This window comes from Hemiscyllium ocellatum, chromosome 46 (genome assembly GCF_020745735.1).
Source record: "Hemiscyllium ocellatum isolate sHemOce1 chromosome 46, sHemOce1.pat.X.cur, whole genome shotgun sequence".
In the NCBI taxonomy this organism is placed as follows: Eukaryota; Metazoa; Chordata; class Chondrichthyes; order Orectolobiformes; family Hemiscylliidae; genus Hemiscyllium; species Hemiscyllium ocellatum.
In genome coordinates, this window is record NC_083446.1 from 8,988,828 (window position 1) to 9,009,999 (window position 21,172).

Genomic DNA, 21,172 nt, shown 5'->3' on the forward strand with positions numbered 1-21,172 from the left:
AGACCTAGGGGGCAACTTTTTCACACAGAGGGTGGTGCGTGTGTGGAATGAGCTGCCAGAGGAAGTGGTGGAGGCTGGTACAATGACAACATTTAAAAGGCATCTGGATGGGTATATGAATAGGAAGGGTTTGGAGGGATATGGGCCAAGTGCTGGCAAATGAGAATAGATGAATTTAGGATAACTGGTCGGTATGGACGGGTCTGTTTGCGTGCTGGACATCTCTATGACTCTGGCGATGAGGATCCAAGTGTCTTAACCCGTGATCAGTCTCGTCAACACACAATGGCAAGCTCAAACATGATTGGTGGAAAACCAGTTAAGTTGACAGGATCAACACAGAAAGGAAGTTCCCGATTACCAGGGGAGCCGAGAACCAGGGGTGGGGGTGGGGGGGGGGTCACTGATTAAGGATTACGGGGTGGGGCCGTTTCGGACTGGGTTGGAGAGAAATGTAACTGTACTCGCACCCCCCACTTCCTCGGGACGTTTACTGTACACACGAACGACCCTTAGGGTAAAAACGTTGCCCCTCATGTCCTTTTGAAATCTTTTTCCCATCACCTGAAAAATGTGCCTCCTCGTCTTGAGATTCCCCCCACCCTAGGGAAAAGCCTTATCCATGCCCAGCCATGATTTTAGAAACCTCTATAAGGTCACCCCTCAGCCTCTGACGCTCCAGGGAGAAAATCCCGGCCTATCCAGCCTCTCAAACCCTCCATTCCCGGCAACATCCCGGTAAATCTCTTCTGACCCCTCTCCAGTTGAATAATATCCTCCGTGTAACAGGACTGGACACGGTATTCCAGAAGAGATCGCAGCAACATCAACAAAACATATATCTGGGAGGAGGGAATGCCAGACTCACTCCCAGTGGGAGAGGTTGACTTAAGAGCTGGCTAAATATACTGAGGGAGGAAGGACTGGAGGGTGATTTGGGGCGTGAGGTGAAGGGGGTGGTGGGCCAGGCTTGCATTGCACAGAAACACCATCAGGGAGCAGACAGGCCGAATAGAGCACCCACCCACGTGGAAGAGCCAGGGGTGGGGAAGCCAAGGTCTCTGGGATGGTTGACGAATTCCGTTCAAGGGAGAGACTGCTTCCTCTAATGGCGGGGAGCAGGGCAGGGGGCCGTGCGGAAGAAAGGGGGGTGGGGGTGGGGCGCAGAACCTTCCGAAACGAGAGGCGAATCCAAACCTGTGGGGAGGGGAACGGAGATCGGTCTCGGGGGGCCAGCCACAGAAAGCAGAAATCGCTGGAAAAGCTCAGCAGGCCTGGCAGCATCTGTAGAAGGAGGTCAGAGCGGCTCCGGTGGCCCACTTTGGAACTTAGACCCGGAACTTGGAACGCAGGCTTCAGACCCGTTGCTAGGCCCCGGTGGTCAATCTCCTCACAACGGTCAACTTTTCGCTAAGTGTTGTCAGCAGGGGTCTTGTGGGAGAGCCGGACTGATTAATAAACAAGATCACGGGAGAATGTAACACTTTCCCCAAACCCCTCCCTCCCACCTTTTCTGACCCTGTGTTTCTGATTGAATCCTGTCAGGCCTTTGGCTGTTTTTAGGCCGAGGAGGATTGTGACAATTCACGTTAAGGTCCTGTCTGGTTCACTGAGGCCCTCCTCGGGATGGAAAGTCTGCTGTCTTTAATCCTCCCATCTCAAGAGTGAAAAGATCAACATTTTGGATTCCCAGGGTTGGGTTGACTGAGGCAACTTTGACGCTGTCTCGCCCCTGAGTCTGAGGGTTCAAGTTGATGACAAAGCAGATCACCACAGAGGCACTTTCAGACACGATTTTCAGTGGATTCCCTGCCTGCCCTCTCTTTGGCCTGTGCTTTCAGCCATTTACGTTTACAAAGAACAGTACAGCACAAGAACAGGCCCTTTGGCCCACCATGCCTGAACCAACACATGACACCTTCCGACACTAAAAACATCTTGCCTCTTGACTTGATTCCCTACAAGTATGGAAACAAGCCATTTAGCTCAACAGGTCCACACCGACTCTCTGAAGAGTAACCCACCCAGACCCATTTCCCTCTGACTCATGCACCTAACACTATGGGACAATATAGCACGGCCAATCCACCCTAACCTGCACATCCCTGGGCACTATGGGACAATTTAGCACGGCCAATCCACCCTAACCTGCACATCCCTGGGCACTATGGGACAATTTAGCACGGCCAATCCACCCTAACCTGCACGTCCCTGGGCACTATGGGACAATTTAGCACGGCCAATCCACCCTAACCTGCACGTCCCTGGGCACTATGGGACAATTTAGCACGGCCAATCCACCCTAACCTGCACGTCCCTGGGAACTATGGGACAATTTAGCACGGCCAATCCACCCTAACCTGCACGTCCCTGGGCACTATGGGGCAATTTAGCACGGCCAATCCCTGGGCACTATGGGACAATTTAGCACGGCCAATCCACCCTAACCTGCACGTCCCTGGGCACTATGGGGCAATTTAGCACGGCCAATCCACCCGAACCTGCACATCCCTGGACACTATGGGACAATTTAGCACGGCCAATCCCTGGGCACTATGGGACAATTTAGCACGGCCAATCCACCCTAACCTGCACGTCCCTGGGAACTATGGGACAATTTAGCACGGCCAATCCACCCGAACCTGCACATCCCTGGGCACTATGGGACAATTTAGCACGGCCAATCCACCCGAACCTGCACATCCCTGGGCTGTGGGAGGAAACCAGAACACCAGAGGAAACCCATGCAGAGCATGTGCAAATTCCACACAGGCTGAGGGTGGGGATCCAATCCGGATCCCTGGCACTGTGAGGCAGCAATGCTAACCACTGAGCCACCGTGCCATCCCATAAAACGGGCATTTAGTCAACCAAAGCTAGAATTGAATGTTTAGCATGGAGGTGACGGTTGTGAAAACTATCCTCGATTCTCGTCACAAGCCCGTGTGGTTCACTGAAGCCCCTGTCGGGAAGGGAAACCTGTCATCATTACCCGGTCTGGGCCTACACGTGACTCCAGCCCTCACCGCATCAGGGGTTGGTTAACTCTGCGCCCCTCTCTTAAAATGGCCCGAGGAATCCAAAGGGGCAGTTAGGGGCGGGCAACAGACATCAGTGTTCCCATGAAAGAAGAGAGAAAACCGATTAACCGGAGTTTCGGATTTGAAACGTAGCGCCAACCTCATCCTCTGATTCAGGAAAAAGGGGGGCAATGGGATAGTTTCCACCTGCCTGAGTGGCCTTTAGTGAGCACCTCCTCTGTACCACGTCAAGAGGGTGGGGGGTGCTCCAACACCGGCATCCGACCCAGAGTTGGAGCCTCCCACTTGCTGCCCTGAGGAATGAGGAGAAGACCAAATGGGGCCAGTATTGTTGGGCCGAATGGCGGCTCCGGAGTCTGGGAAGAGGGTTAAAGTGGCATTCGGCATACCGTCCGATCGAAGCTCAGTCCTGCATTTGCGTAGCAGCCTGTGCGTACGGTAAAGGCCCAATTAAGAGGCAAAGTGCGTGACCCACTCCCCACCCCGAGCTATGTCGGGGGATAGTAAAGGGGACGGGCAGAGGGAGGGAATTCTAGACTGGCCCAAGCTATAGCCACTGAGGGCAAAGGGAATGTCAGATCACTCAGTGAATTAGGGCATGAGGCCATTCAGCCCATCGAATCACTGAATTCTTACAGTACAATGGGAGGCCATTCAGCCCATCGAATCACTGAATTCTTACAGTACAATGGGAGGCCATTCAACCCATTGAATCAATGAATTCTTACAGCGCAATAGGAGGCCATTCAGCCCATCAAATCACTGACTCCTTACAGGATAATAGGAGGCCACTCAGCCCATCAAATCACTGAATCTCTTGGATGCAAACGAACGCCATTTGGCCCGTCCCGCCTGCACTGGCTCCTCAAGCAAGCCCACAGGCTCATTGGCAAAAGGGAGGGAACCCCTTCCGCAGCGGGGCACCGATCCGGGAAACAGGAAATGCTGGCTGACTATCCCTTGCCATTCCAGTGGGATGGGCTGGTGGTGGGTGGGGGAGGAGGCAAGGGTTTGTGTGTGGGGCGCGTGTCCTCTCCCCCGTGCCACGTCTGTACACCCACCGCTCCAATGGCCGCTCTCTTCCCCCCTCCCCCCCGTTGTGTCGTTGCAGGTCGACAGTTGACCATCTTCAACAGCCAGGCTTCCATCCAGATCGGGGGCAAGGCCCAGGGGCGCCCCTTCCAGGGGCAGGTGGCTGGACTCTACTACAACGGCCTGAAGGTGCTGACCCTGGCCGCTGAGAGCGACCCCAACGTCAAGGTGGACGGCAACCTGCGGCTGGTGGGGGAGGTGCCCTCGGTGATGACCACTGAGACCACGGCCACCACGCTCCTGGCGGACATGTCCACCACCATCATGGAGACCACCACCACCATGGCGACCACCACCACCAGAAGGGGGAGGTCTCCTACCATGAATGACAGGATCACCCAGGTAGGCACATTTCGTGTGGGGGCGGGGGGTTTGGGAAATGGGGGAGGGATGAGGGGAAGGGTCGGTGGTCCAGGGCGTCAACCCCACCCACCCCGCCCCCCTCCATTCGGGGATAGCTTTGGCTACTGGGGAGAAGTTGGGGTTGAGGGGGTGGTGAGGGGTGTTGAACATTTTCCCGGCATTATGGCTCTGGGCCGGTTGGATCCGGCTGATGTTCCAGAGACCCCTCCCCCACCCCACCCCCAATCCCCACTCCCAGGTTCACAGCCCAGGTGGTACTGTTGCGAGGACTATTCGACCAGGAAATCCCGCTCTCGCTCCTCTGTCAGGGGCACGGTGTCCTGACTGGATTCGAGGTTTAGATTTCCGTCCCGCCGCTCTGGTAGCGTGGAATCGGCCATTCGACGTCGTGGATTGTCCGGGGGGGGGGGGTGAGAATCCGCCCAGTATGGGCCTACCCGCGACGCCAGGCCCGGAGCCACGCGGTTAGTCCCGGAACCGCCCCACCCATAACAGCCTGGCAAACCCCTCAGCCGTATCCATGGCTACCGGCTCTCAACAAAGAGGTGAAAGCACCCGGCTACCAGAGCAGCTGACTGCCGAGACAGCCCTGCAGTAGAAACGGAGAAAACAGGAGTGGGCCATTCGGCCCTTCCACCCCACCCCACTCCTCCCCTCCCCCCCACCCCCTCCGCAATCGCGGTATCCCAGTCCCGCTCTCTCTCCCTGATCCCTTTGACGATATACCCCCCCATCTAGGCACAGCGGCTCAGTGCTTAGTGCTGCTGCCTCACAGCACCATGGCCCCAGGCTCGATCCCACCCTCGGGCGACTGTCTGTGTGGAGTTTGCACATTCTCCCCGTGTCTGCGTGGGGTTTCCTCCGGGTGCTCCGGTTTCCTCCCACAGTCAAAAGATGTGCAGGTTAGGGTGGATTGGCCGTGCTAAATTGTCCCATAGTGCCCAGGGATGTGCAGGTTAGGGTGGATTGGCCGTGCGAAATTGTCCCATAGTGTCCAGGGATGTGCAGGTTAGGGTGGATTGGCCGTGCTAAATTGTCCCATAGTGCCCAGGGATGTGCAGGTTAGGGTGGATTGGCCGTGCTAAATTGTCCCATAGTGCCCAGGGATGTGCAGGTTAGGGTGGATTGGCCGTGCTAAATTGTCCCATAGTGCCCAGGGATGTGCAGGTTAGGGTGGATTGGCCGTGCTAAATTGTCCCATAGTGCCCAGGGATGTGCAGGTTAGGGTGGATTGGCCGTGCTAAATTGTCCCATAGTGTCCAGGGATGTGCAGGTTAGGGTGGATTGGCCGTGCTAAATTGTCCCATAGTGCCCAGGGATGTGCAGGTTAGGGTGGATTGGCCGTGCTAAATTGCCCCATAGTGCCCAGGGATGTGCAGGTTAGGGTGGATTGGCCGTGCTAAATTGCCCCATAGTGCCCAGGGATGTGCAGGTTAGGGTGGATTGGCCGTGCTAAATTGTCCCATAGTGCCCAGGGATGTGCAGGTTAGGGTGGATTGGCCATGGGAAAGGCAGGGTTACAGGGATAGAGTAGGATCCTGCATCCGGAAGGGATGCTCTTTGGAGGTTCAGTATGGAGTTGATGGGCCGAATGGCCTGCTTCCTCAGGTAGGGATTCAGTGAACAGATTTGGATGCGGCCTACTCCCATTCCTACTGACCCTCTGTCTAACCCCATCCATCAGTACCGGAGAAAAACGAATCCGGGCAACACAGCGGTGAAAGGGTGAGGTCCAAAATTCATCGAAACGTCAGTTTTTGTGCAAGGTGTTTTTTTTTTGGAGAGGATTTGTTTCATGGTTTTGAGACAAGCCGTGCCCTGTAATGATTTGTGACAACTTGTCTGCATTAATATTTCACTCGGCTTCTGACCAGCTCCCTCGGTGACTGTGAGACTTCATTTCAAACAAATCTTGACGACAGGGCCTAGGATTTAACCTGGGCCATGCCTGACAATTCTCGCGGGTTTGTGGGCGGTGAGACAAAAGGAACTTTCAAGAAGCAAGCTTACACCAGAGTCCCACACCAAGGTCATCAGCAGTGAGCGGACAACGTCCCCTCATCCTGCAGGCCGACAGATAATGAGCTGTTCAAAACAGTCAAGGGCTGGAGGCTTCGGATCGGGCCTACGCCTCAGGAGAGAGAGGGAGCCTCCCTGGAGGCAAGGGAACGCTGGTGGGCGGTGGAGGGGATGGGGGGATGGAGGCTCCATGTCATGTAAGGGTGTCCCTCGATCCCACCTGACGGATTCCCTATCAGAGATGGGCAGGGGAGTGTTTAAGGGGGTTGAGGCCGTGAGAGTAAACCTCGAAAATTAAATCACGGGGGAACGCTAAGAATGTGTAGGTTCAGTCCATTAGTCAGGTGTAAGTGTAGAGTAATAAAGGTTGAGGAATGCATTTCTCTTCAGAGGGTTGGTGTGGACATGTTGGGCCGAATGGCCTGTTCCCTCACTGTAGGGATTCTATGACCTATTCCTTGAGGGGATTGACAGCAGCAAACAAACTCAAGTAATTTGGATAGTGAAGGCGGCGTTTGGTATGCTTTCCTTTATTGGTCAGAGTACTGAGTACAGGAGTTGGGAGGTCATGTTGCGGCTGTACAGGACATTGGTTAGGCCACTGTTGGAATAATGCGTGCAATTCTGGTCTCCTTCCTATCGGAAAGATGTAGTGAAACTTGAAAGGGTTCAGAAAAGATTTACAAGGATGTTGCCAGGGTTGGAGGATCTGAGCTACAGGGAGAGGCTGAACAGGCTGGGGCTGTTTTCCCTGGAGCGTCGGAGGCTGAGGGGTGACCTTATAGAGGTTTATAAAATCATGAGGGGCATGGATAGGATAAATAGACAAGGTCTTTTCCCTGGAGTGGGGGAGTCCAGAACTAGAGGGGCATAGGTTTAGGGTGAGAGGGGAAAGATATGAAAGGGACCTAAGGGGCAACTTTTTCACACAGAGGGTGGTGCGTGTGTGGAATGAGCTGCCAGAGGAAGTGGTGGAGGCTGGTACAATGACAACATTTAAAAGGCATCTGGATGGGTATATGAATAGGAAGGGTTTGGAGGGATATGGGCCGGGTGCTGGCAGGTGGGACTAGATTAGATGGGGATATCTGGTCGGCATGGACGGGATTCCGTGCTGCACCGCTCCGTGTCTCTGTGACTTGATAACTCTCACACACCAGCCCAGATGACCAATGCCCCAAGCCAGGGAAGTGTTGTCAGCGTGGGAGCAGCAGGACAGGGACATCTGGAAGGTGCTAAACAGACAGGAAAAAGGGCAGTGGGGGAGTGGGGAATGAGGAGATCTCAGAGTGAGCCGTCAGAGATTACAGACATAGTGACGGGAGAGACTTTTCCCAGCCAGCCTCCGATGCCACCCAGTGAGATTGTGATAATCTCCAACTCCACTTGCCTCCGTTTCCCCACAATCCCCGATCCCGACCCCCCCCCGATGAACAACCACTCTCCCCCAGCCTTGGATCGAATTAGGAAAGGAATGCACAGAACCACTCACCCCTTCCCAGAGAAGAAATCTTCTCTCATATCAGGCAGCTCAGTGGCATAAAGGTGAGCACTGCTGCGTCACTGCGCCAGGGACCCGGGTTCGATTCCCCCCTCAGGCGACTGTCTGTGTGGGGTTTGCACATTCTGCCCTGTGTCTACATGGGGTTTCCTCCCACAGTCCAAAGATGTGCAGGTTAGGATGGATTGGCCGTGCTAAATTGCCCCGTAGTGTTAGGTAAGGGGGAAATGTAGGGGTATGGGTGGGTTGCGATTCGGCGGGTCGGTGTGGACTTGTTGGGCCGAAGGGTCTGTTTCCACACTGTAAGTAATCTAATCTAATCTAGATGTGCAGGTTAGGGTGGATTGGCCGTGCTAAATTGTCCCATAGTGTCCAGGGATGTGCAGGTTAGGGTGGATTGGCCGTGCTAAATTGTCCCATAGTGTCCAGGGATGTGCAGGTTAGGGTGGATTGGCCGTGCTAAATTGTCCCACAGTGCCCAGGGATGTGCAGGTTAGGGTGGATTGGCCGTGCTAAATTGTCCCACAGTGCCCAGGGATGTGCAGGTTACGGTGGATTAGCCAGGGGTAAATGTACAGTAATCAGGGAGGGGAATGGGCCTGGGTGGGTTAATCTTCAGAGGGACAGTGTGGACCTGTTGGGCCGAACGGCCTGTTTCCTCACTGTAGGGAGTCTCTGATTCTATAATGTCTGTCTTGGAGTGACCATGAACGGAGTTGAAAATGAGGGTGCAGAGTTTCAACGCAACGGGCTGGGAGTGGGAGATGAAGACAGGATGCAGGCTAACATTGGTAAATGCTTGGGTTGTGTAGATAGGTTGAGAGGCTCTTCAGAGGGTCAGTGAGGACCTGATGGGCTGAATGGCTTCCTTCAGCACAGTAGGGATTCAAACACGGGCGAGACCGGTGAATGAAGCTTAAGCCGGTTTACTCCTGAGACATAACGCCTGGTGAGTTGTTGAGTTTTGCAGTTCTTTCGTGGTAGTGTATTGGGACATCAGCAAGGTCCTGTACGGGAGAGTGATAGCAACGCTAAGATCCCGTGAGATCCAACGGGAAATCTGGAAAACCGGATCCACGACTGGCCGAGTGGGATCCCCTCGGTGTTGGGACCTTTCAATGAGTTTGACTTGAATTTGGGAGGGTTGGTCAGTACGTTCCCAGGTGATCTGAAAATCACTCAGGTCGGTAATAGTGAGGAGGGTAGCCTTAGATTGCAGGAAGTGGACAACCGCCCTGCCTGGGACCGTGAGACACTCCCGGGAGCTGTGAACACAGCCCAGTCCCTCCCCAACCTTCCATCCACCGACTCCATCTACACTCCCCACTGCCTCGGGAAGGCAGCCGACATCATCAGAGACCCCTCCCACCCCGGTTATAATCTCTCCCAGCCTCTTCCCTCAGGCAGGAGGGACAAAAGCTCAAACACACGGACCGACAGATTCAAGGACAGCTTCTTCTCCGCTGTTATCAGATTCAAGGACAGCTTCTTCCCTGCCATTATCAGATTCAGGAAGGGACCTCTGCAATGTCGATTCTGATCGATCTCTCTCTCTCTCTATACACCCGTATCCCTCCATTCTGCGCTCTGTTCTGTTACCCTGATGCACTCTGTACGGTCTGATCTGCCTGTGTAGCATGCAAAACATCACTTTTCACTGTACCTCGGGACATGCGACGATGATAAATCAACCAGTCAGTCAAACAGAATTAAATCAGGATCAATGGGAAAAAGAGGCTCTTTGGCAGCACAGACAAGGGAAGAGAATCCAGGATGAACTGTAGGACCCTGCAAGGCATCCGAGGGACAGAGGGACCTTGGTGTGCATGTCCACCACTCCCTTTATCTAGCTGTCCGGCTACATTAAGTGGTTCAGAAAGCATAAGGCATACTTGCCTTTATTAGCAGAAGCACAGGGTTTAAGAGCAGGGAGGTGATGCAGGAACTGTACAAACCACTTGTTAGGCTGCACCTGGAGAAGCGTGTACAGTTCCCGGATCCACACTATCGGAGGGATGGGATAGCCAGCGCTGGGAGAAGGGGCAGAGGGAGATTTCCTGGGATGTTACCCGGGGCTGGAGAGTTTCAGCGATGGAGAGAGATTGGACAGACTGGGGCCGCCCTCCTTAGAGCAGAGGAGACTGAGAGGGGGTGGGGGGCCGAGATGGATAAAATCATGGTGGGGGGCTTAGATAGACAGGAAGGAATGATACCTCCTCTTGGTGGAGGACTGAGGGAGGGGGGCATCAGTTTAAGGGCAGGGGCAGGAGGTTTCAAGGGGGACGTGAGGGGAAGCGTTTTCACCCAGAGGGTGGTGGGAGTCTGGAACGCGATCCCTGTGAGGGGTGGGAGAGGCAGAAACCCCCCACCTTATTGAAGAAGGATTTAGACAGGCACTCGCGATGCCAAGGCTATGGGCCAAGTGCTGGGGGAATGGGATTTGAATAGGGAGGTGGGTTGGCGCACACTCGATGGGCCGAAGGGCCTTCTGTGCAGCAGGCTGCTATGACTCGCCATTTTATCTGGGAGATGCGTCTTGGCTGCTAGAAGTCCGCGTTCCGGTCAGTGACGATCAAGGATTAACGCCGACATTCCCGAAGGATGACGGCCAGGGGCTGCGTGGGGGCGTGGGGGGAAAAGGAACTTGCCGAGATGGGAACTGACGTGTTGCGAGGGTAATCGCACTGGACACGGACGGGGACAGCGAGCGGGTCCGTGCTTCGGACCTCGACACCCCCTGGAGTGGCGCAGAATTCTGGCACAGCCTCGACAGCAACAACTGGCATTGCTGCGGCGCCTTCCCGCGCTTCGGGCAACGCGCCACTCCGCCCCCTCCCCCACCGCCAGGCCTGGTGGGAAGGCCGCTCCCAATGATCGGAAGGTCCGGAAACACACTCTGAAGGAAAGGGGAAAGGCACAGATAGACAGGGAGAGACAAGAGTAGGAGGAGGTGACTCAACAAGATGGTGGACGGGGCGGGGAAGGCTATGGCATGGTGGTATTATCGCTGGCCTGTTAATCCAACAACCTGGGTTCAATTCCCGTCAGGGCAGACGGTGGAATTTTAATTCAGTTTTTAAAAATCTGGAATTAAGTGTCCAATAATGACCAGGAATCCGTTGTCGGAAAAGCCCATCTGGTTCACGAAGGGAAGGAAAGTGCCATCCTTACCTGGTTTAGGCCTACACGTGATTCCAGGCCCACAGCGATGCGGTTCACTCTTAACTGACCCCTCTGGGTATTTAGGGAGGGGGGCAATAAACGCTGGGCCCGGCCATTGGCACCTTCATCCCGTGACTGAATAAAAATAACAGTCTGAACTCGGAGAGTTGGGGAGCCTGTGGAAATCTCTGCGACAGAGAGCGACTGAAGCCGGAACGTGAATGTTTTCAAGAAGGTGGTGGATGTATTTTGAGAGCGGAAGGTCTGAACGAGAGGGAGAAAGCAGGGAATTCAGGACTGTGCTGTAAGCTAGGGGTCAATGGACCACCTCAGTGGCAGAGTGGGCGATGAGGAGGTTCCTGCTCCTATTGACGAAGTGTCCCTCCCAAAACACTGCACAGCCCGTGCATCCACCCTGCTGTGGGGCATGACGCCAGGCCACCATTGCAGAGCAAGGTCCCACGAGAGGAGGGTGAGAAGGTCTGCCAATCCCTGGACGTGGCTGGAAGGATGCCTTTACCAAAAACCGTGTCTGGGAAGGGTTTCAAATCCACTTCCAACGGCACATTTCACTCAGTACTGACCCCCCTGACAGTGCAGCACTCTCTCAGTACTGACCCTCCGACAGGGCAGCGCTCCCTCAGTACTGACCCTCCCACAGTGCAGCACTCCCTCAGTACTAACCCTCCGACAGTGCAGCACTCCCTCAGTACTGACCCTCCGACAGTGCAGCACTCTCTCAGCTCTGACCCTCCGACAGTGCGGCACTCCCTCAGCACTGACCCTCTGACAGTGCAGCACTCCCTCAGTACTAACCCTCCGACAATGCGGCACTCCCACAGTACTGACCCTCCGACAGTGCGGCGCTCCCTCAGCTCTGACCCTCCGACAGTGCGGCACTCCCTCAGCACTGACCCTCTGACAGTGCAGCACTCCCTCAGTACTGACCCTCCGACAGTGCGGCACTCTCTCAGCTCTGACCCTCCGACAGTGCGGCACTCCCTCAGCACTGACCCTCTGACAGTGCAGCACTCCCTCAGTACTAACCCTCCGACAATGCGGCACTCCCACAGTACTGACCCTCCGACAGTGCGGCGCTCCCTCAGCTCTGACCCTCCGACAGTGCGGCACTCCCTCAGCACTGACCCTCTGACAGTGCAGCACTCCCTCAGTACTGACCCTCCGACAGTGCGGCGCTCCCTCAGTTCTGACCCACTGACAGTGCGGCACTCCCTCAGTACTGACCCTCCGACAGTGCGGCTCTCCCTCAGTACTGACCCTCTGACAGTGCAGCACTCCCTCAGCACTGACCCTCTGACAGTGCGGCACTCCCTCAGCACTGACCCTCCGACAGTGCGGCGCTCCCTCAGTTCTGACCCACTGACAGTGCGGCACTCCCTCCGAACTGATCCTCTGACAGTGCAGCACTCCCTCAGCACTGACCCTCCGACAGTGCGGCACTCCCTCAGCACTGACCCTCCGACAGTGCGGCACTCCCTCCGAACTGATCCTCCGACAATGCGGCACTTACTCAGTACTGACCCTCCGACAGTGCGGCACTCCCTCAGTACTGACCCTCCGACAGTGCGGCACTCCCTCAGCACTGACCCCCCGACAGTGCGGCACTCCCTCAGCACTGACCCTCCGACAGTGCGGCACTCCCTCAGCACTGACCCTCCGACAGTGCGGCACTCCCTCAGTACTGACCCTCCGACAGTGCGGCACTCCCTCAGTACCGACCCTCCGACAGTGCGGCACTCCCTCAGTACTGACCCTCCGACAGTGCGGCACTCCCTCAGTACCGACCCTCCGACAGTGCGGCACTCCCTCAGTACTGACCCACTGATAGTGCGGCACTCCCTCAGTACTGACCTGACAGTGCAGCACTCCCTCAGTACTGATCCTGTGACAGTGCGGCACTCCCTCAGTACTGACCTTCTGACAGTGCGGCACTCCCTCAGTACTGACCTTCTGACAGTGCAGCACTCCCTCAGTACTGATCCTGTGACAGTGCAGCACTCCCTCAGTACTGATCCTGTGACAGTGCGGCACTCCCTCACCTCTGCACTGGTGACCCTTCCCTGATGACAGAGTGGGTGCCTGCGCTGAGACCAGCCTTCCCTCGTCTGACAGAAACAAAGGACAGTTTGAGTACCATCCGTTCAGAGTTGTCGTGACGCAAGTGGGTGGTGGATGTTGAATTACTGGCCCACAGGTCGGGTCGCTACCACTGCTTCTCAGGAACATTTGGAGGCAGCTCAAGGTCCTTGCGAGTGGAGAATTCCTGGATGTTCTCCGGATGTTTCCTGCCCCTTTCCTGTGTCCTCTTGCCTCCTCCTGCTCATTGGGCAGGGGTGCACGGCTGTCTTTGGTGTACTCACCAGTGCCGTCCCATTCATCTCCCTACGGAGAGGGTTTGAGGAGACTGCTCCCTGTCTCAGACGAGCAATCCACTCCCAGTGCAATCGCAACGAGTCATCTGCCTTACAAAAGGAGCAGCACAAGATGGCAGCACGGTGGCACAGTGGTTAGCACTGCTGCCTTCCAGCACTAGAAACCAGGGTTCAATTCCCACCTCAGGCGACTGACTGTGTAGAGTTTGCACGTTCTCCCCGTGTCTGCGTGCGATTTTCTCCAGGTGCTCCGGTTTCCTCCCACAGTCCAAAGATGTGCAGGTCAGGGTGAATTGGCCGTGCTAAATTGCCCTCAGTGTTAGGTAAGGAGCAAATGTAGGGTTATTGGTGGGTCGGTGTGGACTTGTTGGGCCGAAGGGCCTGTTTCCACACTGTAAGTAATCTAATCTAATCTCGGAGTTGCAATCTGACTCCCTTTTTTTGTTTTGGCTGTTACCTGTTTGCCTTTTCCCTGATTCGAACCTATCCCTCCATTTTAACCTGTTCAGAGATGTTGTCACACAATGGGATTCTGAACCCAGGTCTGTCAGTCCAGAGATAGGGACACTACCACTGCACCACACAAGATAGTGAGGCCATACCCAGTTCGGCAGCACGGTGACTCAGTGGTTAGCACTGCTGCCTCACGGGGTCAGGGACTCGGGTTCGATCCCACCCTCGGGTGACTGGGTGGAGTTTGCACATTCTCCCCATGTCTGCGTGGGCATTCCTCTGGGTGCTCCGGTTTCCTCCCACAGTCCAAAGATGTGCAGGTTAGGGTGGATTGGCCGTGCTAAATTGTCCCATAGTGCCCAGGGATGTGCAGGTTAAGGTGGATTGGCCGTGCTAAATTGCCCCATAGTGCCCAGGGATGTGCAGTTTAGGGTGGATTGGCCGTGCTAAATTGTCCCATAGTGCCCAGGGATGTGCAGGTTAGGGTGGATTGGCCGTGCTAAATTGTCCCATAGTGCCCAGGGATGTGCAAGTTAGGGTGGATTGGCCGTGCTAAATTGTCCCATAGTGCCCAGGGATGTGCAGGTTAGGGTGGAATCCATCGGGGGTATTAAGTAGGAAATTGTGAATTTTAATTTTGAGGCGCTCCCCCACTGGGAGCTGGTACAGGCCAGCGAGCTGAGGGGGTGATGGTTGGAGTTAGCTCAGGGCTGCAGCTGAGAGATGGCGGAGGTTGGAGTGTACGCTGACGGACTGGCCCCACCGAGAGGCAGGAACGGGGGCTTCAGTAGCCAAGAAGCTGAGGCTGGAGACAATGTCACCCTTACAACTGACACCTTCCCAGGCAGCAGAGCACCAAGACGAGGCAGGGGGAGCTATTCGTCTCTGTGAGCATCACAAGTGAGCACGAGTATGGCTGCCCCTCTCACTCTGTCACCGCCTGGGTCACTGCTGGAGGCAGGGAGGGTGTGGCAGACACATGTTAGACACTGAGGGGACCTCCGCTCGAATACTGTGCAGTTATGGGAGGCACATTATAGTAACGATGTGAATGCATTTGGGAGAGAGAGAGATAGAGACAGGGACAGAGAGAGACACAGAGAGAGAGAGACAGACAGAGAGAGAGGGACAGAGAGATAGAGATTGAGAGAGAGAGTCAGAGAAACAGAGAGGGACAGAGAGACAGACAGAGGGAGAGAGATTGTGTGTGTGTGTGAGAGAGAGACAGACAGAGAGAGAGGGACAGAGAGATAGAGATTGAGAGAGAGAGTCAGAGAAACAGAGAGGGACAGAGAGACAGACAGAGGGAGAGAGATTGTGTGTGTGTGTGAGAGAGAGACAGACAGAGAGAGAGGGACAGAGAGATAGTGACTGAGAGAGAGTCAGAGAAACAGAGAGGGAGAGAGTGTGTGTGTGTGAGAGAGAGAGAGAGAGAGACAGAGAGAGACAGACAGGCAGAGAGACGGACAGACAGAGAGACAGCAAGAGACAAAGAAAGAGTGAGAGGGAGAGATAGAGAGACTGTGTGTTTGTGTGTGTGAGAGAGAGAGAGAGAGTGAGAGAGAGAGAGAGAGAGAGACAGACAGACAGACAGAGAGAGAAAGACAAAGAGAGAGAGAGAGAGAGTGCAGAAGTGATTTACTCGAAGGGTTCCGGGGGATGAGAAACCTCAGGGACGGGGAGAGAGTGAAGAAGCTGGGGGCCATTCCCCCTCAGAGAGGGGAAAGGCCGAGAGAGGGAGAGGTTTTCAAATTGAAGCAGCGGGGAGGAGGTTGGAAGGGGGCGAGGGCTGGATGGAGGAGATAGGGAGGAGGTGTTCCCGCTGGGAAAGGGAATGGGAGTGGTGGGGGGGGAGCGTGGATTTAAAGTGAGGGGCAAATGGAGTGAGAGGAACATAAAGAGAAACCATTTCCATCCAACAAGCGATGAGGGGGAGGGGTACACTACCGGGAAATGTGGGGAAGACGGGGCACGGCGAATGGAGGGAGTTAAGAGGGAGGGGGCAGGGATACAGGGGGGAAAAGGGCAGGGGATCAGACCCGTGAGACCATAACAATTCTGGGCCCCTGTGAGCTGCCTGTGTATTTCTGAGATTCCAACAGGGGAAGGCTCACCCAAAAGGGCTCCACCATCTCCACAGACCATCCCAGTCAGCACCGGCAGGTCTCCGACTCCAACAGGGGGCAGAGAATCCAAACATGTACAGAGGGGGGACCGGCAGGAGGAACAACAGGAAGGAATAGGAGGGGGTTACAGAGATAGGGAGGGGCTGGAGGGGGGCTTACAGAGATAGGGAGGGGGTGTAGGGGGGCTTACAGAGAAAGGGAGGGGCTAGAGGAGGGCTTACAGAGAAAGGGAGGGGGTGGAAGGGCTGGAGGGGGGTTACAGAGATAGGGAGGGGCTGGAGGGGGGATTACAGAGATAGGGAGGGGCTGGAGGGGGGTTACAGAGATAGGGAGGGTGTGTAGGGACTGGCGGGAGATTACAGAGATAGGGAGGGGGTGCAGGGGCTGGAGGGGGTTATAGAGATAGGGAGGGAGTGTAGGGGCTGGATGGGGTTACAGAGATAGCGAGGGGGTTACAGAGATAGGGAGGTGTGTAGGGGCCGGAGGGGGTTACAGAGAGAGGGAGGGGGTGTAGGGGCCGGAGGGGGTTACAGAGATAGGGAGGGGGTGTAGGGACTGGAGGGGGTTACAGAGATAGGGAGGGGGTGTAGGGGGTTACAGAGATAGGGATGGAGTGTAGGAGCTGGAGGGGTTTATAGAGATAGGGAGGGAGTATAGGGTTTGGAGGTGTTTACAGAGATAGTGAGAATGTGTAGAGGCTGGAGGGGGTTACAGAGATAGGGTGGTGGTGTAGGGGCTGGAGGGGGTTACCGAGATGGGGGGGTTACAGAGATAGGGAAGGGGTTACAGAGATAGGGAGGTGATTTAGGTGCTGGTCTCCGATGAAGTTTTCCCTGATTTTCTGCCATGGTGTTTTACCTGACTCGCAGTGATTGAAGTGGGTGTGAAATAGCCTGGCACTCCCTGGGAGCCTTTAATTAGCCCATCATGCCTTTCAGTGCAAATTGGGTGACTTTGGAATGTCTGCAGTTGCGTCAAAGAGACTGGTGTTTCGGCTGATGAAGTCTCGCTTGCTGGAAGTGTAATTACGTGCAATCTCACCTTATTTGAGTTAAACAGTGACGCTCTTCGTGACAATGTTAATCGGGTGATCCTATTTCAGAGCAGCCTGGATTTTGCATCTGTTTATTAAACCAACCCGCGGGGTGTCTCTCTCCCCCTCTCTCTCTCCCTCTCCCCCTCTCTCTCTCCCTCTCTCCCCCCCTCTCTCTCTCACTCTCTCCCCCCCTCTCTCTCTCTCCCCCCCTCTCTCTCTCTCTCTCCCCCCCCTCTCTCTCTCTCTCTCAGCATCGCCCTGTTCCAGTTCCCTCACTATGACCAAAGCCCCTTCACTGATCGCTCCCCACTCTCCTGTTCCCCTATGCCTCCTAAACTCCGCCAGTTCCCAGCCCAGTAATGCCTCTGCTTTACTGTCCTCACACTCGGTTTCAACTCGCCCCATCAGCCTATTCTGCACATCCCCAATCTCCACCCAACCCACAGCATCTGCTGGGGCAATGGGCTGAGGAGCAGCAGATGGAGTTTTAGATTAGACTAGCTTAGATTCTCTACAGTGTGGAAACAGGCCCTTCGGCCCAACAAATCCACACCGACCCTCCGAAGAGTAACCCACCCAGACCCATCCCCCTCTGACTAATGTACCTAACACTATCGGGCAATTTAGCACGGCCAATCCACTCCTAACCTGCACATCCCTGGGACACTATGGGACAATTTAGCACGGCCAATCCACCCTAACTTGCACATCTTTGGACTGCGGGAGGAAACCGGAGCACCTGGAGGAAACCCACACAGACACTGGGAGAATGTGCAAACTCCACACAGTCAGTCGCCCGAGGGTGGGATTGAACGCGGGTCCCCGGTGCTGTGAGGCAGCAGGGCTAACCACTGAGTCACTGGGCCACCCACATTTAATTTGGATAAATGCGGGGTATTGCATTTTGGTAAAGCACACAAGGGCAGGACTTATAAAGTATGCTAGGACCCTGGGTAATGCTCAACAGAGAAACGTGGGGGTTCAGGGACATAATTCTCTGAAGTTTACTGCACAGGTAGACAGGCTGGTTTGGAAGGCATTCAGTGTGCTTGCTTTCATTGCTCAGATCTTTGAGTATCAGAGTTGGGACGTCATGTTGGGGTTGTACAGGACATTGGCGAGGCCTCTTCTGGATCACTGTGTCCAGTTCTGGTCGCCCTGTTACAGGAAGGATATTATTAAACTGGAGAGGGTTCAGAAGAGATTTACCAGGATGTTACCGGGAATGGAGGGTTTGAGAGGCTGGATAGGCCGGGATTTCTTTCATTGGAGTGTGGGAGGCTGAGGGGTGACCTTATAGAGGTTTATAAAATCATGAGGGGCATGGATAAGGTGAATGACAGGTGTCTTTCCCCGAGGATGGGGAGATTCCAAGACTGGGGGGCATATTTTTAAGGTGAGAGGAGGAAGATTTCCAAAGGACGTGAGGGGCAACTTTTTTTACCCAGAGGGCGGTTCGTGTGTGGAATGACCTTCCTGAGGAAGTGGTGGATTGTGGGTACAGTTACAATATTTAAAAGACATTTGGATAAGGACATGAATAGGAAAGGGTTTGGAGGGATATGGGCCAGGAGCAGGCAGGTGGGACTGGTTTAGTTGGGATTGTGGGTCAGCATGGACTGGTTGGGCCGAAGGGTCTGTTTCTGTGCTGTCTGACTGACTCCATCAATCCAGGTAAATGAGATGGCGCACTTCAGCAGGACAAACAAGTCAGGGAATAAATAGGACTATGTGAGGCAGTGAGGATCAGAGGGACCTTGGTGTGCACATCCACTAGTTCCTGAAGGGAGCGGGACAAGTAGATAAAGTGGCTCAGAGGACATAAGGCATACTTACCTTTACTAACCGAGAGATAACGTTGAAGAGCAGGGCGATGACGCAGGAACCATATAGACCACAACTAGAGGATCATGTGCAGTTCCTGAATCCACACTATCGGAGGGATGAGATAGCGCTGGGAGAGGGGGCAGAGGGAGATTTCCCGGGATGTTACCCAGGGCTGGAGAGTTTCAGCGATGAAGAGAGATTGGACAGACTGGGGTCGCTTTCCTAGGGGCGGAGGAGACTGAGATGGGGGCATGACTGAGATGGATAAAATCATTGGGGGGGGCTTAGATAGACAGGAAGGAAGGGGAGGGTCAGTGACCAGGGAAGGGGAGGGGATCAGTTGAAGGGAAGAGGCAGGAGGTTTCGAGGGGGACGTGAGGGGAAACGTTTTCACCCAAAGGGTGGTGGGAGTTTGGAACGCGATGCCTGTGAGGGGTGGGAGAGGCAGAAACCCCCCATCGCATTGAAGAAGGATTTAGACAGGCACTCGGGATGGCAAGGTGATGGGCCCAGTGCTGGAGGAATGGGGCTAGAACAGGGAGCTGGGTTGGCACAGACTCGATGGGCCAAACGGTAGAACTGGGAGTCACCTATTTGATTCAGAGATGAGGTCAATGATATTTTTATTCTCAGGAATGGTGTTTGAGTCTTTGGAACTCTCTTCCACAAAAGAAAGAGAGATAAGAATATTTTTACTGCAGAGTCAGAAAGTCATAGAGATGTACAGCATGGAAACAGATCCATCGGTCCAACCTGTCCATGCCGACCAGATATCCCAACCCAATCTAGTCCCACCTGCCAGTACCCTGCCCATATCCCTCCAAACCCTTCCTATTCATGTCCCCATCCAGATGCCTTTTAAATGTTGTCATTGTACCAGCCTCCACCACTTCCTCTGGCAGCTCATTCCACACACGCACCACCCTCTGTGTGAAAAAGTTGCCCCTTAGGTCCCTTTCCCCTCTCACCCTAAACCTATGCCCCACTAGTTCTGGACTCCCCCACCCCAGGGAAAGGACCTTGTCTATTTATGTTGGGGTGAAATGCTGTCATGGGTGAACAAGGATTGTGGGTAGGCCGGACTGTGGAACTAACCAGAACAAACGTTACCTTATAGAATGGTGGAGTGCTCACCCCCATAAGTTTCAACCCCCGCTCAGTACTGACCCTCCAAATGACACCATCCAGGAACAGAGCCGCCCCCCCCCACCCTGCCCCCGCCTGATTGGCACCATGTAAGAGTGTACGAAATAGGAACAGGATTAGGCCATTTGGCCCATCGAGCCTGTTCCACCAGTTAATAAGATTTCCTTGAGCCCTCAGCCCCACTTACCCACCCTCTCCCCCTCACCCTTAATTTCTTCACTGTTCAAAAATCGATCTTCACCTTAAAAACATTCAACGAGGTCGCCTCAACTGGGCAGGGAATTCCGCAGATTCCCATCCCTTTGGATGAAGACATTCCTCCTCAGCTCAGTAGAAAATTTGCTCCCCCTCATTTGGAAGCCGTGCCCCCTTGTTCTAGTTTCAGTGGAAACAGCCCCCCTCCTTCCATCTTATCTCTTCCCTTTATGTTTCCCTGGGCGGCACGGTGGCACAGTGGGTTAGCACAGCTGCCTCACAGCGCCAAGGACCTGGGTTCGATTCCTACCTCAGGCAACTGTCTGTGTGGAGTTTGCACATTCTCCCTGTGTCTGCGTGGGTTTCCTCCGGGTGCTCCGGTTTCCTCCCACAGTCCAAACATGTGCAGGTTAGGTGAATTGACCATGCTAAATTGCCCCATGGTGTTAGGTCAAGGAGTAAAACGTAGGGGAATGGGTCTGGGTGAGTGGCTGGTCGGTGTGGACTTGCTGGGCTGAAGGGCCTGTTTCCACACAATAAGTAATCTAATCATACCCTCTTCTGAATTCCAATGAATATAATCCCAGAACTACTCAGTCTTTCCTTATAAGCCAAACCAACTCCAGAACCAACCTAGTCAACCTCCTCTACACCCCATCCAATGCTAGTACATACTTTCTCAAGTTAAACTCACGGGCCTACAGTTACACGGCAAACACCGACTCCCACTGCCCCCACCCCCCCACCCCGCTCAGTAGCAGCAGTGTGTACCATCTACAAGGCGCACTGCAGCAACTCCCCGAGGCTCCTCAGGCAGC

The 21,172-nt window shown here is 54.6% G+C and overlaps 1 protein-coding gene across 1 annotated transcript in view; it reads left to right on the forward strand.

Annotated features, from left to right (window-relative positions):
• The window catches only part of LOC132836189 (neurexin-2-like), a 1,025,492-nt gene that overhangs the window by 945,899 nt on the left and 58,421 nt on the right, over positions 1 to 21,172 (forward strand). The window contains exon 23 of the mRNA XM_060855516.1: positions 4,153 to 4,475. Within this exon, the coding sequence (XP_060711499.1) occupies positions 4,153 to 4,475 (323 nt within the window). The remainder of the gene's footprint in view (positions 1 to 4,152; positions 4,476 to 21,172) is intronic.